This window comes from Lineus longissimus, chromosome 13, assembly GCF_910592395.1.
Source record: "Lineus longissimus chromosome 13, tnLinLong1.2, whole genome shotgun sequence".
Lineage (NCBI taxonomy): Eukaryota > Metazoa > Nemertea > Pilidiophora > Heteronemertea > Lineidae > Lineus > Lineus longissimus.
Window position 1 is genome coordinate 2441808 of NC_088320.1, and position 15921 is coordinate 2457728.

The 15921-nt window shown below is 39.3% G+C and overlaps 1 protein-coding gene across 4 annotated transcripts; it reads left to right on the top strand.

Annotated features, from left to right (window-relative positions):
- Positions 1 to 133: 133 nt before the first annotated feature.
- On the top strand, positions 134 to 15825 carry LOC135497597 (SWI/SNF-related matrix-associated actin-dependent regulator of chromatin subfamily E member 1-like). Of its 4 annotated transcripts, none has more exons than XM_064787377.1 (13): positions 134 to 502; positions 679 to 779; positions 1104 to 1307; positions 3001 to 3076; positions 4234 to 4268; positions 6051 to 6096; positions 6333 to 6607; positions 6697 to 6924; positions 7443 to 7593; positions 7839 to 8011; positions 8280 to 8400; positions 9008 to 9112; positions 12438 to 15825. In XM_064787377.1, exons 1-13 carry the CDS (start codon positions 448 to 450, stop codon positions 12641 to 12643), a joined length of 1776 nt encoding a protein of 591 aa, XP_064643447.1. In that variant the 5' UTR covers positions 134 to 447; the 3' UTR covers positions 12644 to 15825. The 4 variants fall into 4 exon arrangements, with proteins under 4 accessions (XP_064643447.1, XP_064643446.1, XP_064643449.1 ...); XM_064787376.1 differs by lacking the exon at positions 4234 to 4268 and adding an exon at positions 4686 to 4807; XM_064787379.1 differs by having other exon boundaries at positions 1104 to 1175.
- The last annotated feature ends 96 nt before the right edge of the window (positions 15826 to 15921 follow it).

Here is a 15921-nt window from a genome sequence, read left to right on the forward strand (position 1 = left end):
TCCTATTGTTGAGAGGTGACTGGCGAGCCAACTGTGGCAGCGACAGTAGGCCGAGTTAGGCTTGCCGACGCTTGGAGATTGCTTCCGAAGTTCTCCGAGCGGAGAAATAAATTCGCGCATGCGTACTCACGAGGGGAAGCCGTATAATTTTCCGAACAAAGACGTTATTATTTTGTATAATATACTGTTTTCTGCGGCAAATCGCTGAAATTGTTCCTCACCAAACTTACTGGCAATATATGTTAATGCTATAGATTCGAAATAACCATCCGAGTCCTCCTCTAAACTGTGGATCTGGTCGAACTCGGGTGACGAAGTTGGAACATTTTCAGATTTTCTGCATGCATAGATCCAGTGCATTTTCTACGTGTAATTCCAGATCCAGGAATAATTTTTGATGTTTTTTTCGTGATTTTTCTCTCAAAATAAGAAATACTCCGAGCTGGCATGGCTTTGCCTAACTTCAGAGGGGCTCCAAACCAGGCGTCTTCCCCTTTCAGCTGTAAGTATTTCACCAGCCGTTTCACTTTCAGATTATCTGCAGAATGAATCATTGAAAATTTGGTGTATTTTTTGTTTCGCCAACCTTTATTTGATGCATTTCGATTTTGCTAGAATAAGTCAGATCTTGACATTGTATTAATAAGAAGCCTGATGTTCATTCATTTTCTGTTTCAGGTCGCTATAAGCCTTCGGGATCCTCTTCAGGGAACAATCCATTTGTCTCTGCTAGTCATGGACATCCATCGTTCAACCCCGTCAAACTTGGAACTAAAGGCGTAGGTTCCTTAAATAATTGAAATCATAACTCCAGCAGTTCAAGTGGAGTCATTGGTCATTTAATTGGCAATCGGTGTGACAGCATGACCAAATGTCAGTTCATCTGGTCTAAGGATATGACACCTATCTTCTTACTACTTAGCAGATGCACATCATTTAATGTTTAGACTCTGAGCTCTTGGGTCCATCATTCTAACCATGTTCCTTACAGTGCTAGAGCTAGGGTTATTGGGCCTCGAAAATACACATAACCCCCTAAAACAGTGAGCCAGTGACAGTGCCCTAAATTGATAAAAAATCAGCGATGTGAGTTTTCTTTGCAGGACACTCGCATGCCAAAGCAGCCGAAGCCTCCAGATAAGCCACTGATGCCCTACATGAGATATAGTCGTAAGGTATGGGATCAAGTCAAGAACGGTAACCCCGATCTCAAACTGTGGGAGATCGGGAAAATTATTGGTCAGATGTGGCGGGAGCTGCCTGAGGACTCGAAACAAGAATACATGGATGATTATGAGGCTGAGAAAGTGAGTGTCTTGACTAGAGCTTGAAAATACAATCACTTCAGCTTTGACACTCTTGATGGCACCCGAGTACATTCTAGAAATAATATTTTGCAAATTTTAAATCAGTTGGAATTGGAAGGGGTTTTTGTCATAGTGTGGTTTAAACATCAAGGGAAATCGAAAGTGTTTTGAAATTTTTATGAAAAAAAGTAAAGAAATTTGTTAATAATTGGGGCCTCGAAATTCTTGAAATTTGTCGTATGACACTGACAGCTTGAGGCTACTCTCAAGGAAAAGTCCATTTTGTTGAAAGAAATTCATTCGTACTTGGGGCCTTAGAGTATAAGCAGGTTTTTCTAACTTGACTAACCAAAAAATTGAGATGTTCAATTTAGCCAGTGAAATAACCATGTGCACTTTTGAACACACTTCTGCACGTTATTTTACTGCAAGTTTTGTGCTGCCATCTGTCTCATCTCGCCTGGTTTTATGATTTACGAAATCGTATTACAATTTGGTTCATTCGCCATCATTTATTTTACAATTATAGAAGTTTTGAACGGCTGACGGTGCACCACCAACATGTCAGCAAATACTCCTGCGAAATTGCGCGTGGCAAGAGTTAAGAATAGCCAGCCTTGTATAGTGTTACATGTATGTGGTGCATCTCCTGTTTGTTGCCAAACTTCCGAAAGAAATTCCCAGATTCATTTGATGGACTATAGTTTAGACCATTTCACCCTATTCTTTTCGCCTCCTCAGCCACTTTTTAGTTGTTTTTGTCCATTTGTTTGTGGGTGAGTTTTGTTGTTTGTCTCCAAGTTGTCCCAAAGAACGATTGTTGTCCAGGAGTGATTGTTTAGATGTTTGAAGACCAGTGAAAATTACACCGTTTTTGGCATTGGATTTGCACCAGAGACCCATGTGATGAACTTCGACATCAGCGCCGCCATGAAGTGTGGCCATTTAAACCTCACATTTCCTCATGTGGCCCGCTTTCCATGGCGATGGTCAAGGACCTGGAATGGTGTTCAAAATGCACATCCAGATGATGTCGCTGAAGACTCTCTGTCCACATCAGATTGATTGAGTAAACATGTTCTTGTGACAGGCCGCATTAGACTAGAGTAGAGGTGTCGTTCTTGTGGTGATCAGGTTTATATTTCAATTTTTGGTGTCAACAAATTTTTCTACAAATAGTCCGAACTTTTCGGTATATGTTTGTTTGTAAAGTGGTGGGTTGTATCGATGGACTGGTTCATGTTTTTGGTGCTGTTGTTGGTTGTTGTATTTTTGTGTTGTGTTCCAATGTCGTGGTTTGTGATATCATTTCTAGAAAGTCCCTCTGGTTTATCTCAATATATGTAGTATTCTTGGTATTCAAATTCAAAGTCGTACGGTGCACATAGCATTAACAATGATTATCACATTTTATCCTCAAGCTTGGAAATATGACCATAATTGAAATTTGCGCAGATAAAATCTGTGCTTTGATCATGACGTTTGCAACGTAGACTCAAGGCTCAGCTTGTGCCACTTGGTAATTTCAACTGGCCCCAAATGTTTAGGAGTAGTGCCAAGTGCTTATTTTCCACGGAAGGGTTTCGGCATTATGTAAACTGGGAACCCAACGTAAACACCTTTGATCTGTTCAGTACAATTTGTAAAAGCTCTGCACCAGAACATTTCATTTAACTTCGCTTGTGTTTAACAGATCCAATATAATGAAGCTCTGAAGCAGTACCATCACTCTCCAGCCTACCAGTCCTGGGTAGCTGCCAAGGGAAAGGGTAAGTCTTCTTCCTGTTATGCAATATTTTGGATTTGTATTCCAAGTGTGCCTTTTTTCAAGATGAGGCCTCAATACGGAAGTGTTTGTTTCTGTATATGGTTTGATATAATTTGAATTATTTTAAAAATGACATGAGATTTAGACAAACTAAAAACCTGGAATGTGGAATGTCATTTTTAGCCCGCTGATGGCTACTTTCATTTCAAGCCATAATATCTGGAAGAATATCAAACACTAACTCAGCAACTGTGATAGAATGACTTTTGGCTGTATACATAATAGTTTGTTGTTAACCTGCTGCATGTACTAAAATTGCATCAAGTGTCCGAAAGCTGCTAGCTTCCATCAGCTGGTATTTGAAAAGACTTGTGAATTATCGATGTCCATCCATGCTTTCAAAGTCTCTTCAGTTCAGTCACGATGTATTTTGCTAATATGATTGTGCATCTATTTTGCCAGTATAGTTTAGATTAACCCCTTTGTTTTGCATTGTATGCTTGCTGATTTGATATGTTGATTCCCTTAGATTTTAAATCTTACGCATTTAATGTTGAATAGAAGTAAGCAATATAAAAATAAATGGGAAAATTGACTCGGCACCATTATTGCATTAATACATGTAATTGCTGTGACCTGGTCTTTGTGTGGTTTGATCTGAGAATACATCCAAATGACAAAAGGCCTGCTGACCCTTCATGTGCATGTTGCATGTTAAAACACGATGCTGTAGAATCTGTCTTAAGCACGCCCTGAAGATTATGAACAATTGACTTAGGCCAGTTTGTAACATGATGTTTGGAGAAAGAGCCAAGAGGATATTCCTTAGAAAACTTCCTTGACGTCTTGAAGTTGAATCTCATAAGTGCCATTACCAATTGTCACACTGTCCTTCTCGTGTCAAATTCCTGGTGCTGGTCATTGGTTGCTTTCTGACAAGTGTAACCATATGGCCAGAACTGCTTGTGTGCAAACGTACGAGTTTGTGAAAGTATTGGGCTGAATCAAGTGACAAAAATAAAGTTAAGATGGCAAATTGGCATGTATTTTAGAACGTAAATCTCACTTAAACGTTTTCCTCCCTTAATGTGTTAAGTTTGCTAGTGCTTCACGTTTGCATGGTATTATGATTTCGTTCGCATGTGTTCTACTTTATAGAGCGGATGAATTCCGAACAGCGCCACCACCGAGAGGTAACGTAACCAAGTAGCTTATTATGTGATTTGCTTGTCCCTGCACATGTACTGTTTGTTATGATGACGTGACGGCATAGTTTTAGATGGATGATTTTAAAGAACTAAAGGGATTTTGGCAGTAGAGAATACATTTATGTTACTCTTGACACAGTTTAATTTGGCCTGTCACGATCTGGTTCTTGAAACATTTGACATTATCAAATTTTGTCATATACCTCAACTTCATGTATGAAATCAGAGCTGTCAGATGCCTGGGGGGAGTCATCCTTACATGTCTGATTCATCCATTTTGAAATATTGCCGTCGCGTCTCTCCTGCTTTGTCGCACGTTTTTTCTTTTGCCTCCTAGTTGTTTTACAGTTCGGCGGCAGCGGTTTATTCTTCATGTTCTTTGTCCTGATTGGTCAATTTCAGTGCTCGAAACAATGGAGGAGGAAGACCGGGAGCCGGCACCATCGTCAAAATCCGGTCGATCGTCACAGGTAAAGGGGGCGCTAGGGTTTCCCGGTGACGCTGTTGAAAAACCCAAGAAAAAGGTGTGAAATAGGAAATGGTTGATTAATCAGGGCTGATTTGGGGCCATTTATAATTTGTATGCTTGACCCTCGCCCCTCTGTGTACTCATTATGAATGGCTCCATGTTCAAGAAGCATCGCGATGCTACTATTAACTTAAAATCATCCACGAGCGATGCTGATTTTACATACGTACGTTGACATTAAGAGTACAGGCCAAGTCTCATAAAAAGAGAAATCTGGGTTGGGGGACGCAATTTTCACTGTGATCATAAAACGCTTCTACCTAATCTGACAAGGGCATTTGGCTGTAGCTCTGAAGCTTCTTGAACAACTCAGTTCTGATACATTTTGAGCATGACGAAAGACATTTTTGGTAGCAACTGTTGAGGACATGCCGGTCCACTTCTTAGCGGTTATGTTTAATGCCACTTCTCCCAACAGTGTTTTCCTTGGTTTGAAAGTGTCGGACCTACAGTGGCAACTTTTTGCTCGCACACCAATTTTGATGTATGATAAAAGTGGCCCAGAGGTGGCGATATTTCATATGTATCGGTCCAACGCTTTCAAAACTGTCATGGAAGACACTGTTACAATATAAATTGTTCTGTAAATATTGTTTGTGAGATACTGAAAACAGTTGCTCATACATGTAGTTGAACATTGGTGAAGGGTACTGCATAGCTGTATTCGTTGTTGATTTGCATCTGCTAGTCGGGTGTCAGGTTTGAAATCATTGGAAGTTTTTTACTGCAGAGTAAGTTTGAGGCACCTTTATTGTGGTCTTTAGGGCCTTTAGTCTGATCTTTCACTTGTTACGTTCAAATTGAGAAAAGTTCTCACGGCACGTATTTGCACAACTTGTCTGTCCCTGTCTGTCTCTCTGAGATGAATAGTGTCTGTTATGAATTCGAATATTGTAATAATTTTTGCCCACTCACAAAGGATTTTAAGGCAAAATCACATTGCTTCCATCAGTTTTTGGTCGAATTTTCACTGACTCATCTAAAAGTTAGAACTGATCCTGTGTCAATTTGGGAAATAAGGTCATTTTGTGTTGGTAACCATTGCTAACTGTCTGACAGTGTCATTAAAGAACAAACATTACCAGTACACCTTCTCGTATTTCATCAAATTAGAACATGTAAAACACACTAACTGTCAGATTTCTAACTTGTAGTTTTGGAAGTCGTGGTTGCTCGTTATAAGATCACTTGAATTAGGTTTGTCTCAGCTGGAAACTTACTCTCCGTGTATTTTCCAGAAATCAGAATCTCGCATCAGCATTCAGCCCGCAGAAGATGATGATGGTGAGTACCTTGGAGTTCAGGTGTCATACATCGGTTACGCCATGCTGAGTTTTGTCGTTACGGGACCAAATTGAAAATATTGATTGTTCACAATACGCCAATTAAACATCACTTTTACACAATAAACTTCATCATACTACTATTGCATCTCATTCCTGGTTATGGTGTCGGAAGTTTGGCAGGATTGTTTAAAATTGAATGGTTACATTCATTGTATGTTGTAATATCCCTTGCAGATATGGATGATGGGTTCTCCACTAAACACATCGCGGCAGCGCGCTATGTCCGGAATCACCGCCTCATCAACGAGATCTTCTCTGAGACCTGTGTGCCTGATGTCCGAACTGTGGTGACAACGAGTCGCCTGGACGTGCTGAAACGTCAGGTTCAGTCGTTGCAGAAACATCAGAAGAAGCTAGAAGAGGAATTACAGGATATCGAGGAGAAGCATGAAGCCAAGAAGCGCAAGTTCCTGGCTTCAAGTGACGAATATGATAGAGATCTGAAAAAGGTACAAAATCAATCACTTTTGTTTGTAGTAGTTTGAGGCCACTTTCATACACCAAGGATGAAAATTTATGCCAAAAATTGTCTTTACAGCTGTGTGCCAGCAAACCTGAAGTCACTGAAAACATGTTCAAAGAAATGATCCAGAGGTCGCGAGGTGATTTGATTGCTCGCCACCAACAGATGTTGAAAGACCAACAAGAGCGTGCAGCGCGCCAGGCGGAGGAGGAACGCAAACGCGTTGAGGAGGAGGCGGCCAGAAAGGCGAAGGAGGAGGAGGAAGCCAGGCTCAAGGCTGAGGAGGAGGAGAGGCGTAAACAGGTAGGCAGACGACACTTTGATTTTGCAGACGACACTTTGATTTGGCAGACGACACTTTGATTTGGCAGACGACACACTGATTCGGCAGACGACACACTGATTCGGCAGACGACACTTTGATTTGGCAGACGACACTTTGATTTGGCAGACGACTCTTTGATTTGGCAGACGACACTTTGATTTGGCAGACGACACTTTGATTTGGCAGACGACACTTTGATTTGGCAGACGACACTTTGATTTGGCAGACGACACTTTGATTTGGCAGACGACTCTTTGATTTGGCAGAGGACACTTTGATTTGGCAGACGACACTTTGATTTGGCAGACGACACTTTGATTTGGCAGACGACACACTGATTCGGCAGACGACACTTTGATTTGGCAGACGACACTTTGATTTGGCAGACGACACACTGATTTGGGAGAGAGCACTTTGATATGGCAGACGACATGCTGATTTAGGAGATGACTACCATGAATTATATTTAAGACAATTGCGTTCATTTCCATTTCAGCTTGGTGACATGAACGAAGACTCCAACATGTCCAAGGCATCTGAGACCACAGAGATTGGTTCAATGGCTGGAGAGCAGCCTAATGAAGCTGACCTACAGTCGGAGAAGCCAGCGATCAATAGCATGCAGGATCAGAATGCCAATGAAAAAAGTAAGATTCTGATTTCGTTTTGAATTCAGGGCATCTCAAGATTTTGTAACTGTTCACTTTGGGAAGTTGAGTCTTGGAAAAAAAAATTGAGCAGGTATGAACAGCCTTGGGATTGACAAATACTGTATTCTGATTACTCTTTTTACAGAGATCAGTCTGAAAAGACAAACTCCTGACCTCATTTGGTCTTTCATTATGGAGATGGTGTCTTGGTTCCAAGAGCTATAGCATTGTGTTTATTTCAGTCCCCATAGATATGCCCACATCAACCCTGGAGCCCATGTCTGATGGCATGTCAGGTGTACCAGTGCCACCGCTGAATCCCATGATCTCCATGAACCAACAGATGGCAGCACAAGGTCAGATAATGCAGAACCCCATGGCTCCACAAGGGCAGATGCCGCCGCAAAATCAAATGGTAAGAACAGATTTTATTTCATACTGTACTTGTACCTGTAGTTACTCATTTTTTCACTGTTGTGCCAAAATGCTTGGGAAATCAGTCTACCAACTTGCGGCGAATTTTCATTGTTCACAATGTTTTCCTCAGGACAGTATAATTCTGGCGGAACACGTGATATTACTTGAAAAGACTGATGTCATAATAGGCCCGTTCATATTCCTTGGGATGAGCTTGCTGGTTCTGGTGCTATTTTAAGTAACACGTTGACTCTGTCATTCACCAGGTACCACCTAATCCCATGATGACACAGAATCCGATGGTCGCACCTAATCAGATGAACATGATGGACATGATGAAGGACGATATTGGCGACTTTGACAAAAGCCCAGAGGATGGCATGGAAGGTAATTGAATACCAACAGCAAGGAATGGACCCCATTGAGATAACATTAGCAGAAGTTATCATCATCATTTATCATCATCATCATTACCGGCGTCTTAACCCTATTGGATTTTTGCCGGAGGTATGGAGTCCACTATAGGCTACTCTCCACCTATGTGGGATCTTTTACTTGCCCTGGCATAGACACTCGGGTACAAGGGACCACGGCTTTTAGTCTCATCCGACAGACCCTCAAGTATTTCATACGTTAATGTACGTGTTGTGAAGAGCCAGGAATTTTAGTTACTTGCTACTTCTGTCCCAATTCAACTATGGAGCATGGAGGTGGACTTCTCCACCTGAATGATGGAGTTACTAGCCAATAATTTACTTGTCACGTGAATACGTTTTGACAGTTCATAATATTTCGCTCCCAACTTGGGAATCTTGTTTCATTGGCTACTTTCATGCACAGTTCACAGATTTGAAGAATCACTATCACTGTTCAGTGCTGTAAGTTGCTGCGCATATTATGTGCCAGTGCTTCCAGAAATCCACGGAAATCAAACCTGGTAAGAACAAGCTATAGATGTTGCGGTTGTTGAAATAATCACAATTTCGTCTTGAAGGTGAAGATGAAGACATGGACGAAGACATGGATGAGGAGGATGGAAAAGACGACACGGACGACAGCAACAAACCCAAGAAACGTCGCCGCCGAGATAAGGGCGAAGGTGAGGACGATAGTGAGTCGACCGAGATTGAGGATAATGGGAGTGAGATTGAGAATGGGAAGGGGGACGAGATTAAGCCAGAGTAACTATTGAAAACTGCAATAAAAAACGTTCATTCGCTTTAAGTTTCTTGGAATTGCAAGAAAACGTTCATATTGAATAATTCACGTCGAGGTGCGGTATGTATTCGAGTTTGTTGGCTTTTCATGACTGAACAGTCCTAAACTGTTATTATAATGATGTTATATTTGACCCTGACAGTTGGGCCTTGTACTGTCGAGAATAGCCAACAACTCGAGTCCATGATTGATAGAAAGAAAATGTAGAATTACCTGGCTTAAAAAAAATATCTTTTTTCAAGTCTAGAACATTGTTAAACTCAGCATGTCAAGCAAAGTTCACATTGTCAAAAAACACATTGTCGCACTTACTTTATCCATAGCTAAACTCGTCTGGTCACAATGCCACAAAACCACAAGGGAACTGTCTTTTGATACCAAGGAAATGTGAACTTTGCTACCACAGTGTAGTGTTACTTGCAATAACTGCATGGAGTTGATTCAGTTCCAAATGAGCTTTTGTGTGTGCATGACTTTTCTTCTCGTAAATGCTATCATGATGTTTGTGATGTCCCAGTTCAGAAAACTGGCATCTTGAACTATGTATAAGTTACTGTCAGCAGTTAATACTTGAAGATATTCTTAGTATTCTTGTTTATTTATGTATATAATTGCACCAGTTTCGAGAAAAGTATAACAACTTTCTTTAAATTTTTCAAAAACACAGATTATGCTTTCTGATGTATAAATATCTAGAGAAAATGTGTAACTTCAAAAATGTTGAGAGTCCGAACAAATAGCTCTCACCTTTTCGTGGTTGCATTTTTGATCTAGACATACAGAATTCATTCCAGTTGCCTGTGCTAAACGAGTGAAATATCAAAGAGAGTATTCTACAACTTTTTAAGTATCAGTCTTTATTGTGATTCAATATTCATTCCCAAGTTCAAATCTTGTGATACTTATCTTAGCTGAATAGAACCATTTTCCCCGAGTTGTATTGGTGATGCTGCAATGATTTATCTCCCTTTGTTAGTAGAGAGACTCGCTTGTTGGTTTGAGACACAAACCATTAAATCATTTCAATAATATTGTGCTGTAATGATGAGAGTAATATCGATGTTGGCTTGGATATTTTTCGTAATTAATAAAGACATTGTCTTGTGTGTCCCAGTTGCATCTGCTATGAGTGCTCCTCACCAAGTTTGGGAAAAAAATTGATTTTGTCTTATTCAACTCTGTGTATATCTCATTCAAATAGCTCTTTATCAGAGTAGCGGCACTTGTCTAAATTGACCATTTTGTCATCGCATCAATAATCCTTTGTGTTAAAAAGTGATTAAAATGCTACATTCAGTTTCAGAATGCATGCCCGTTCTTGCTCTTTTTACGTTCGACTAACACTTGCGTGGAACCATGCTTATACTTGTGGTACATGTCAATGTAGAAAATCCAAGGCACTAACTTGCTTGAAAGCATTCCGAAATTGTCAGTTTTTGTGGGGAGGGTAGCTGAATTTAGAATTGATGTTGTCCACTGTGTCGACTTGGGTCGATTTTGATAAGTGCAGAGACATAGACCCTTTGTGACATTTGTTGTGATGTGCCATAGTTGCAACTGAAAACATTCTGGATTTGATCCTCGGCTGGGAAGAGCACCAAGTGTGTTTGAGATAGTACAAACTTAAAACACAATACAAATACAAGTTTTAATGAAGAAAAATTAAGTTGAATATATTTTGGGATTACTTAAAACAACTTTACCAGACTGGTCATTAGCTTTTAACATCTTGTCAAATCTAACATACTTTCTTGGTACTTTTTAGTGAAACCAGGCTGTCTTCTATTCTTTCATTCTAAAATGCACTTGGTCCTGACTCAAAAAGATAATATTCTGAAATGTGCATTTGTAAACTAGCTGTTCACGTACGGAAATGTAGTTTAAATGTCGACATATAAAAATGGACAAAAATAAAACATATTTCTAAAACTTTATTCTAGTGCCTTATTTTTCAGATCGTCTTTTGCACTTATCAAAACGACATTAACCCTTGCCTGTTTGCCTAGTTTGATTGCTTGCTGTTTTATCCTCGTTTGAAATGCTGCATCGCATGATTTTCACCCTGAGATTTTGTGGGAAATGGAAGTATTTGGCAGGGTTGTCATTTTGAAAAGTGCTGAGATGTAATCTGATTTGATTATTGTAGTCTTGGTGCGTGCCATCGTTTGAGAGGATTCGAAGGCATGCTTGGATAAAGGTAGTCGGATATGCTACTTTCCAACCTGACCCATTCCACCCCTGACTTCTGCTAATGAGCAGGGGTATACCCTTATCTATCCAGAGAGGCTGTGATCCCCTCAACTTTCTCAAAATGGATCAAAATGGTCTGCAAGTCTTTACTATCCCCCACCTAGTCTAGATTTGAAAATGACGACCTTTGTTGCCAGGTACAGGATATCTCAATTCTCTTGGAAGTGACTTGTGGAGCTAAGTGATCACATCCACTGATATGGTCACCTGGGAAAATTTGCATGGTGTGGTTTGAGAGCTGAGTCCGTGTGAAATATTCCTTGTCAATTTCTCAGACGATTAACCATGATTGACCCCCACACACTAATTTGGCCCTGGATTTTCTAGGATTTTACCCCGAATATTATGATCACTATTTCAACCCATCCTACTACAACTGGGACAGTTTTGATGACAACGTTACGAATGACCTCAACAAGTTAAAACCAAAAAGATCTCCGAGTGTACCGAGTAAGTAATATGGCCTTGAAAAGACACACTTAATGGCCGTGGGCAAGCCATTTACCTTCAATCGAGTGTATGTTTCAACGAACTGCAAGACTCCAGATTTCAATCAAATTCCCTTTGAAAGGTAATATCTGCAGTAAAAATGGTGAAATTCCAGGGTTTCCATCCACTGACATTGTACCTTTTTTAGTTAGCTCTTTTCTTTACTTCACTTGCATCCCACCTTAGCTTAAGCTTCAACCAACTGTTACCATGTCAGTTTTGCTTGTGTGTTTCCGTGTGGTGTGTAATCATGTGAAATGGGGTCACCTGTGAAACAGAATATTGACTTTGTGCAGCCCTCTCACATTCACACATGTAATGTGGACGTCTGCTGCAAATTTGTTGACGTCTTCCTTGACATGGCTGTTCAAATTTTGAAATGGTGTCAAAGGGGTCTGCATTCCAAATGTCTTCCATAACATTGGATCACCGCCAAAACTTCCTCATTAAACTCCTCTCCATTTCAGCATTCCGTCGCCACGCCTGCGATGTTTGCGGGAAGGCATTCAAACACAAGCATCACCTGACTGAACATTATCGCCTCCATACCGGCGAGAAACCATACCAGTGCAAACTCTGTGGAAAGCGCTTCAGCCACTCTGGATCATACAGCCAGCACCTGAACCACCAGAAGTGCAAATATGCAAAACATATCGACGACCCGTGTCAGTAAACACACATTGTACAGCCAGCAAGTGAAACACTAAGCCGGTTGACGAACATATGAGACTTTTGCCTGAAAAGATTCTTTGAGACTTAAGTCATTAGCAGACAGGTTTTGATTGCGGTATTCTGAGGTGCATAAGAAAATAGGAAGATGTTTATATATGTTTTCCCTTCAACGTTATTGGTAGAGGAATTCGCCAAATATCTTGATTGAAAATTAGTGAGATAGACCAAGTGTAACATTTGGTTTATAGCCGAAACCCTCTTGCCATTTTGCCATGACCATGTGACGGACAAAGGTGTGGACTAGATTTGCTGATGTTCTGAGTCCCTATCTGATTGCTTTGTAATCTAAGTCTGCCTTGACATCTAGTCCTGTAAAAGCCCAGATTTGACTAAGCATGACATGGTCCTGCCCTTGCCCATCACTGGCCACATTGTTATTTATGCAGATATTTTACTGTTGTTCGAATTTAGACATACTTTGTACATTATAGTATTTTCCCTGCCAAAATATCGGTGCAATAGGACGAATTTATAGCTCTTTTTTCCCGAAAATTGGTGCAGTATTTTTGTGAAATCAAACTTGTCCAGGTTAAACCACTGTATTGTCGGTCTGGTTGAAAGTTTTGATCTCTAGATTTACCTTAATTAACTAACATAACATACCTAGCTGTATGTGCATTTAATCATATACAATGGTGCATATCTGTTTTTTAATCCCCACCACTGAAGTTACCTGGTAATTAATGTCAAATTATCAACAATATGAAATCTTTACTTTCAATGAAGAAAACATTTGGTAAAGTTTTCATTCAAGTTCTTTGTCCTATAAATTACCGTCCTTTGAAGGTAGAAGGAGAAAAATGGCTGGTTTGAAGTCAAGATGCCTCTTAACATTTCCTCAAATTTAAGAGAGGAAATTGAGATTTAAAGCTGTCTTGATGAATCAAATCGAGTGTCATCAATGGTCTAATATAGACCTAATGAATACCAAACTGTGCAGTTCTAAATGGCAATACCCGGATTCTCCATTGCCTCCGCCCACACCTGACGTGCGTTGTTTGGAAGCTGAGCAATGTCAATACATTGAGGGTCAAGATGATAGGAATTAGGAATGGAAACTCTTCAACAAATATAGAAAATACTAGTATATATTGGTGCAATCGTTACTTAATCATCTAGATTTAGTTTTGAGATTATTATTATAGCTTTTGATTATAAATGATTTGTTTGTTACGATTACAATCTTTGCATCCTTCAAGGATGAATTATTATGATTTGTTTTAGGCCTGTACTTATTTTATACACCTCCCTTCGACTTAGAATCACAAGATTTGTCTATTATGAGTTCATATGCAATCAGTAGACTTGTATTATTTCTCAGTATTAATTCGATATGATTTTTAATTACTTTTTGTGGCAGCATTTGTAGTTGTATTCCTAACATGATATACTGATCTACCTGTTATTAAAGTAAGCTGTCCTTAAAGTAATGATGTTATTTTCAGTGTAAATATCAAGTTTTCATACATATAACTTCAGCATTATGATCATCCCTCTCTTCACCAACCATTGGTTGCCGGATCTCAATCAGTTCTCAGTGACAAAGCATTTAAACAGCAGCAATTTTTATATAGAAAATTAACTTATTTAAATTATTTGATTATTTATTACTGGTAATAAGTCTCATGATATGATTGACAGGTGTCAGTCATTCAATATCTTAAATCAATTGGAAGTTTATACTTTGAGAGTGAACAACTTTTGATTGAAACAACTTCACTAAACCTGTAACTGCTATCACTCCATACAGACTTACTTATTATTTTGAATAATTTGATGCATGTTTGGTGATTTTTAGTTGCGTTCATCATGTTCATCCAATCAATTGTTTGATTTTGCACTCATAACTGTTATTGTGTATTGCATGCAATCATATTATGATTATAATTACCACAAAAGTGTTTAGTTTTTGCTATGGTTACCTGGTTACCATGGCAACATATCATTCTCATTTGGCTAGCAACCAGGTTTCACACATCAAAATTATACTTGGACTGAAATCAAACAAATGTAACTATCAAATATTATAGGCATGTGAATTTATTTTTGCTATGAATTATGGTTGTGTGTTGAATACATGTTATAGCCCTGCCATTGTTGACAGCTAGTAGCTTCACTCTTGGCTGGTTTTTGGTTGCTATGGTGACATGTATTGTACTGTATATTTTCAAAGAGAGATTAGAGACTAATTAGTCCTCGCTAACAATGAAGCACAAGTATTTCTATCCAGTATTATTATCGACATTTTAGAGGTTGTGAACTGTTTCGGATTCCAACTCTGACTTCAACTTCAAAAGTGCCTCACAGTTGTCTATCGACAACATCAATTCAATTGAAATGAAAAACTTTTTCACATAATTCACATTGATGAGTTACGAGTACGTACATAATAACATTTTTAATTGCGTATCAGACTTGTGCATAAAGTGGAGATCAAGTCAATTTCAATTCGTGGTGATGGCCTATTTTTGTAAAGAAGTATGTGGAATATCAATGATCTGTTATGTTAATCTATTGAAATTAGATCAAATACTTCATGTGATGATTCAACCTTGGAGTTGAAGTCTGAGGAGAGTGGTATGAGCCTGTGTAGTGTTCATATGCACAAAATCGTATGAGGACGAAGATTTGGATGTGACTTTTTATGGTTGTTTTAGTTTCATGTACTCACAATGCCAAATTCGTGGACAATTCAGCTTAAACTTGAAGGAGATGGTTACCTCAATAGACACCAGATTGTCATAGGTTGAGGTTGAGCTGTTTTTTCAATTGGCAGATCCATTACTAAGGCCATACATACTTCCCTTTACAAACATGCGTAACAAGGAGTCATGTAACAAGGAGTCATGTAATTGGTCCTGTTTGCAAGAAGATGTTACCCAGGTTGTTCAATTTCTGAACCAGTAAATCTCTCATCCAATCAGTCCGTTATGCTTATCACTTGATAGCTTGAAGACATGCTTTAACTCCCAATCTGTCCAGATGTTGTAACCTTTACTTTGATACCAGCACAATTAAGGGGATGGTCCCAAAATCTATAGACTTTTCTCTCCGTCCAAAATATGACGAATCCCGCCAGTTTTGTATGAGATTTGAGGTCATGTGTAGGTCAAGTTATTGTGATTAATAAAGTATTAACTGTGGAATATACTATTTCTTCTTCTTTGCATTCACTCTTTTGTGAGATGGCATTAATGTTGTATTAAATGACTTTTGCCA

Coding starts and splice junctions, on each gene's coding strand:
- LOC135497597 (XM_064787376.1), top strand. CDS start 448: ATGGCTTTGCCTAACTTCAGAGGGGCTCCAAACCAGGCGTCTTCCCCT. Junction 780..1,103: donor TCAAACTTGGAACTAAAGGC/GTAGGTTCCTTA, acceptor TTTTCTTTGCAG/GACACTCGCATGCCAAAGCA. Junction 6,608..6,696: donor ATGATAGAGATCTGAAAAAG/GTACAAAATCAA, acceptor TTGTCTTTACAG/CTGTGTGCCAGCAAACCTGA.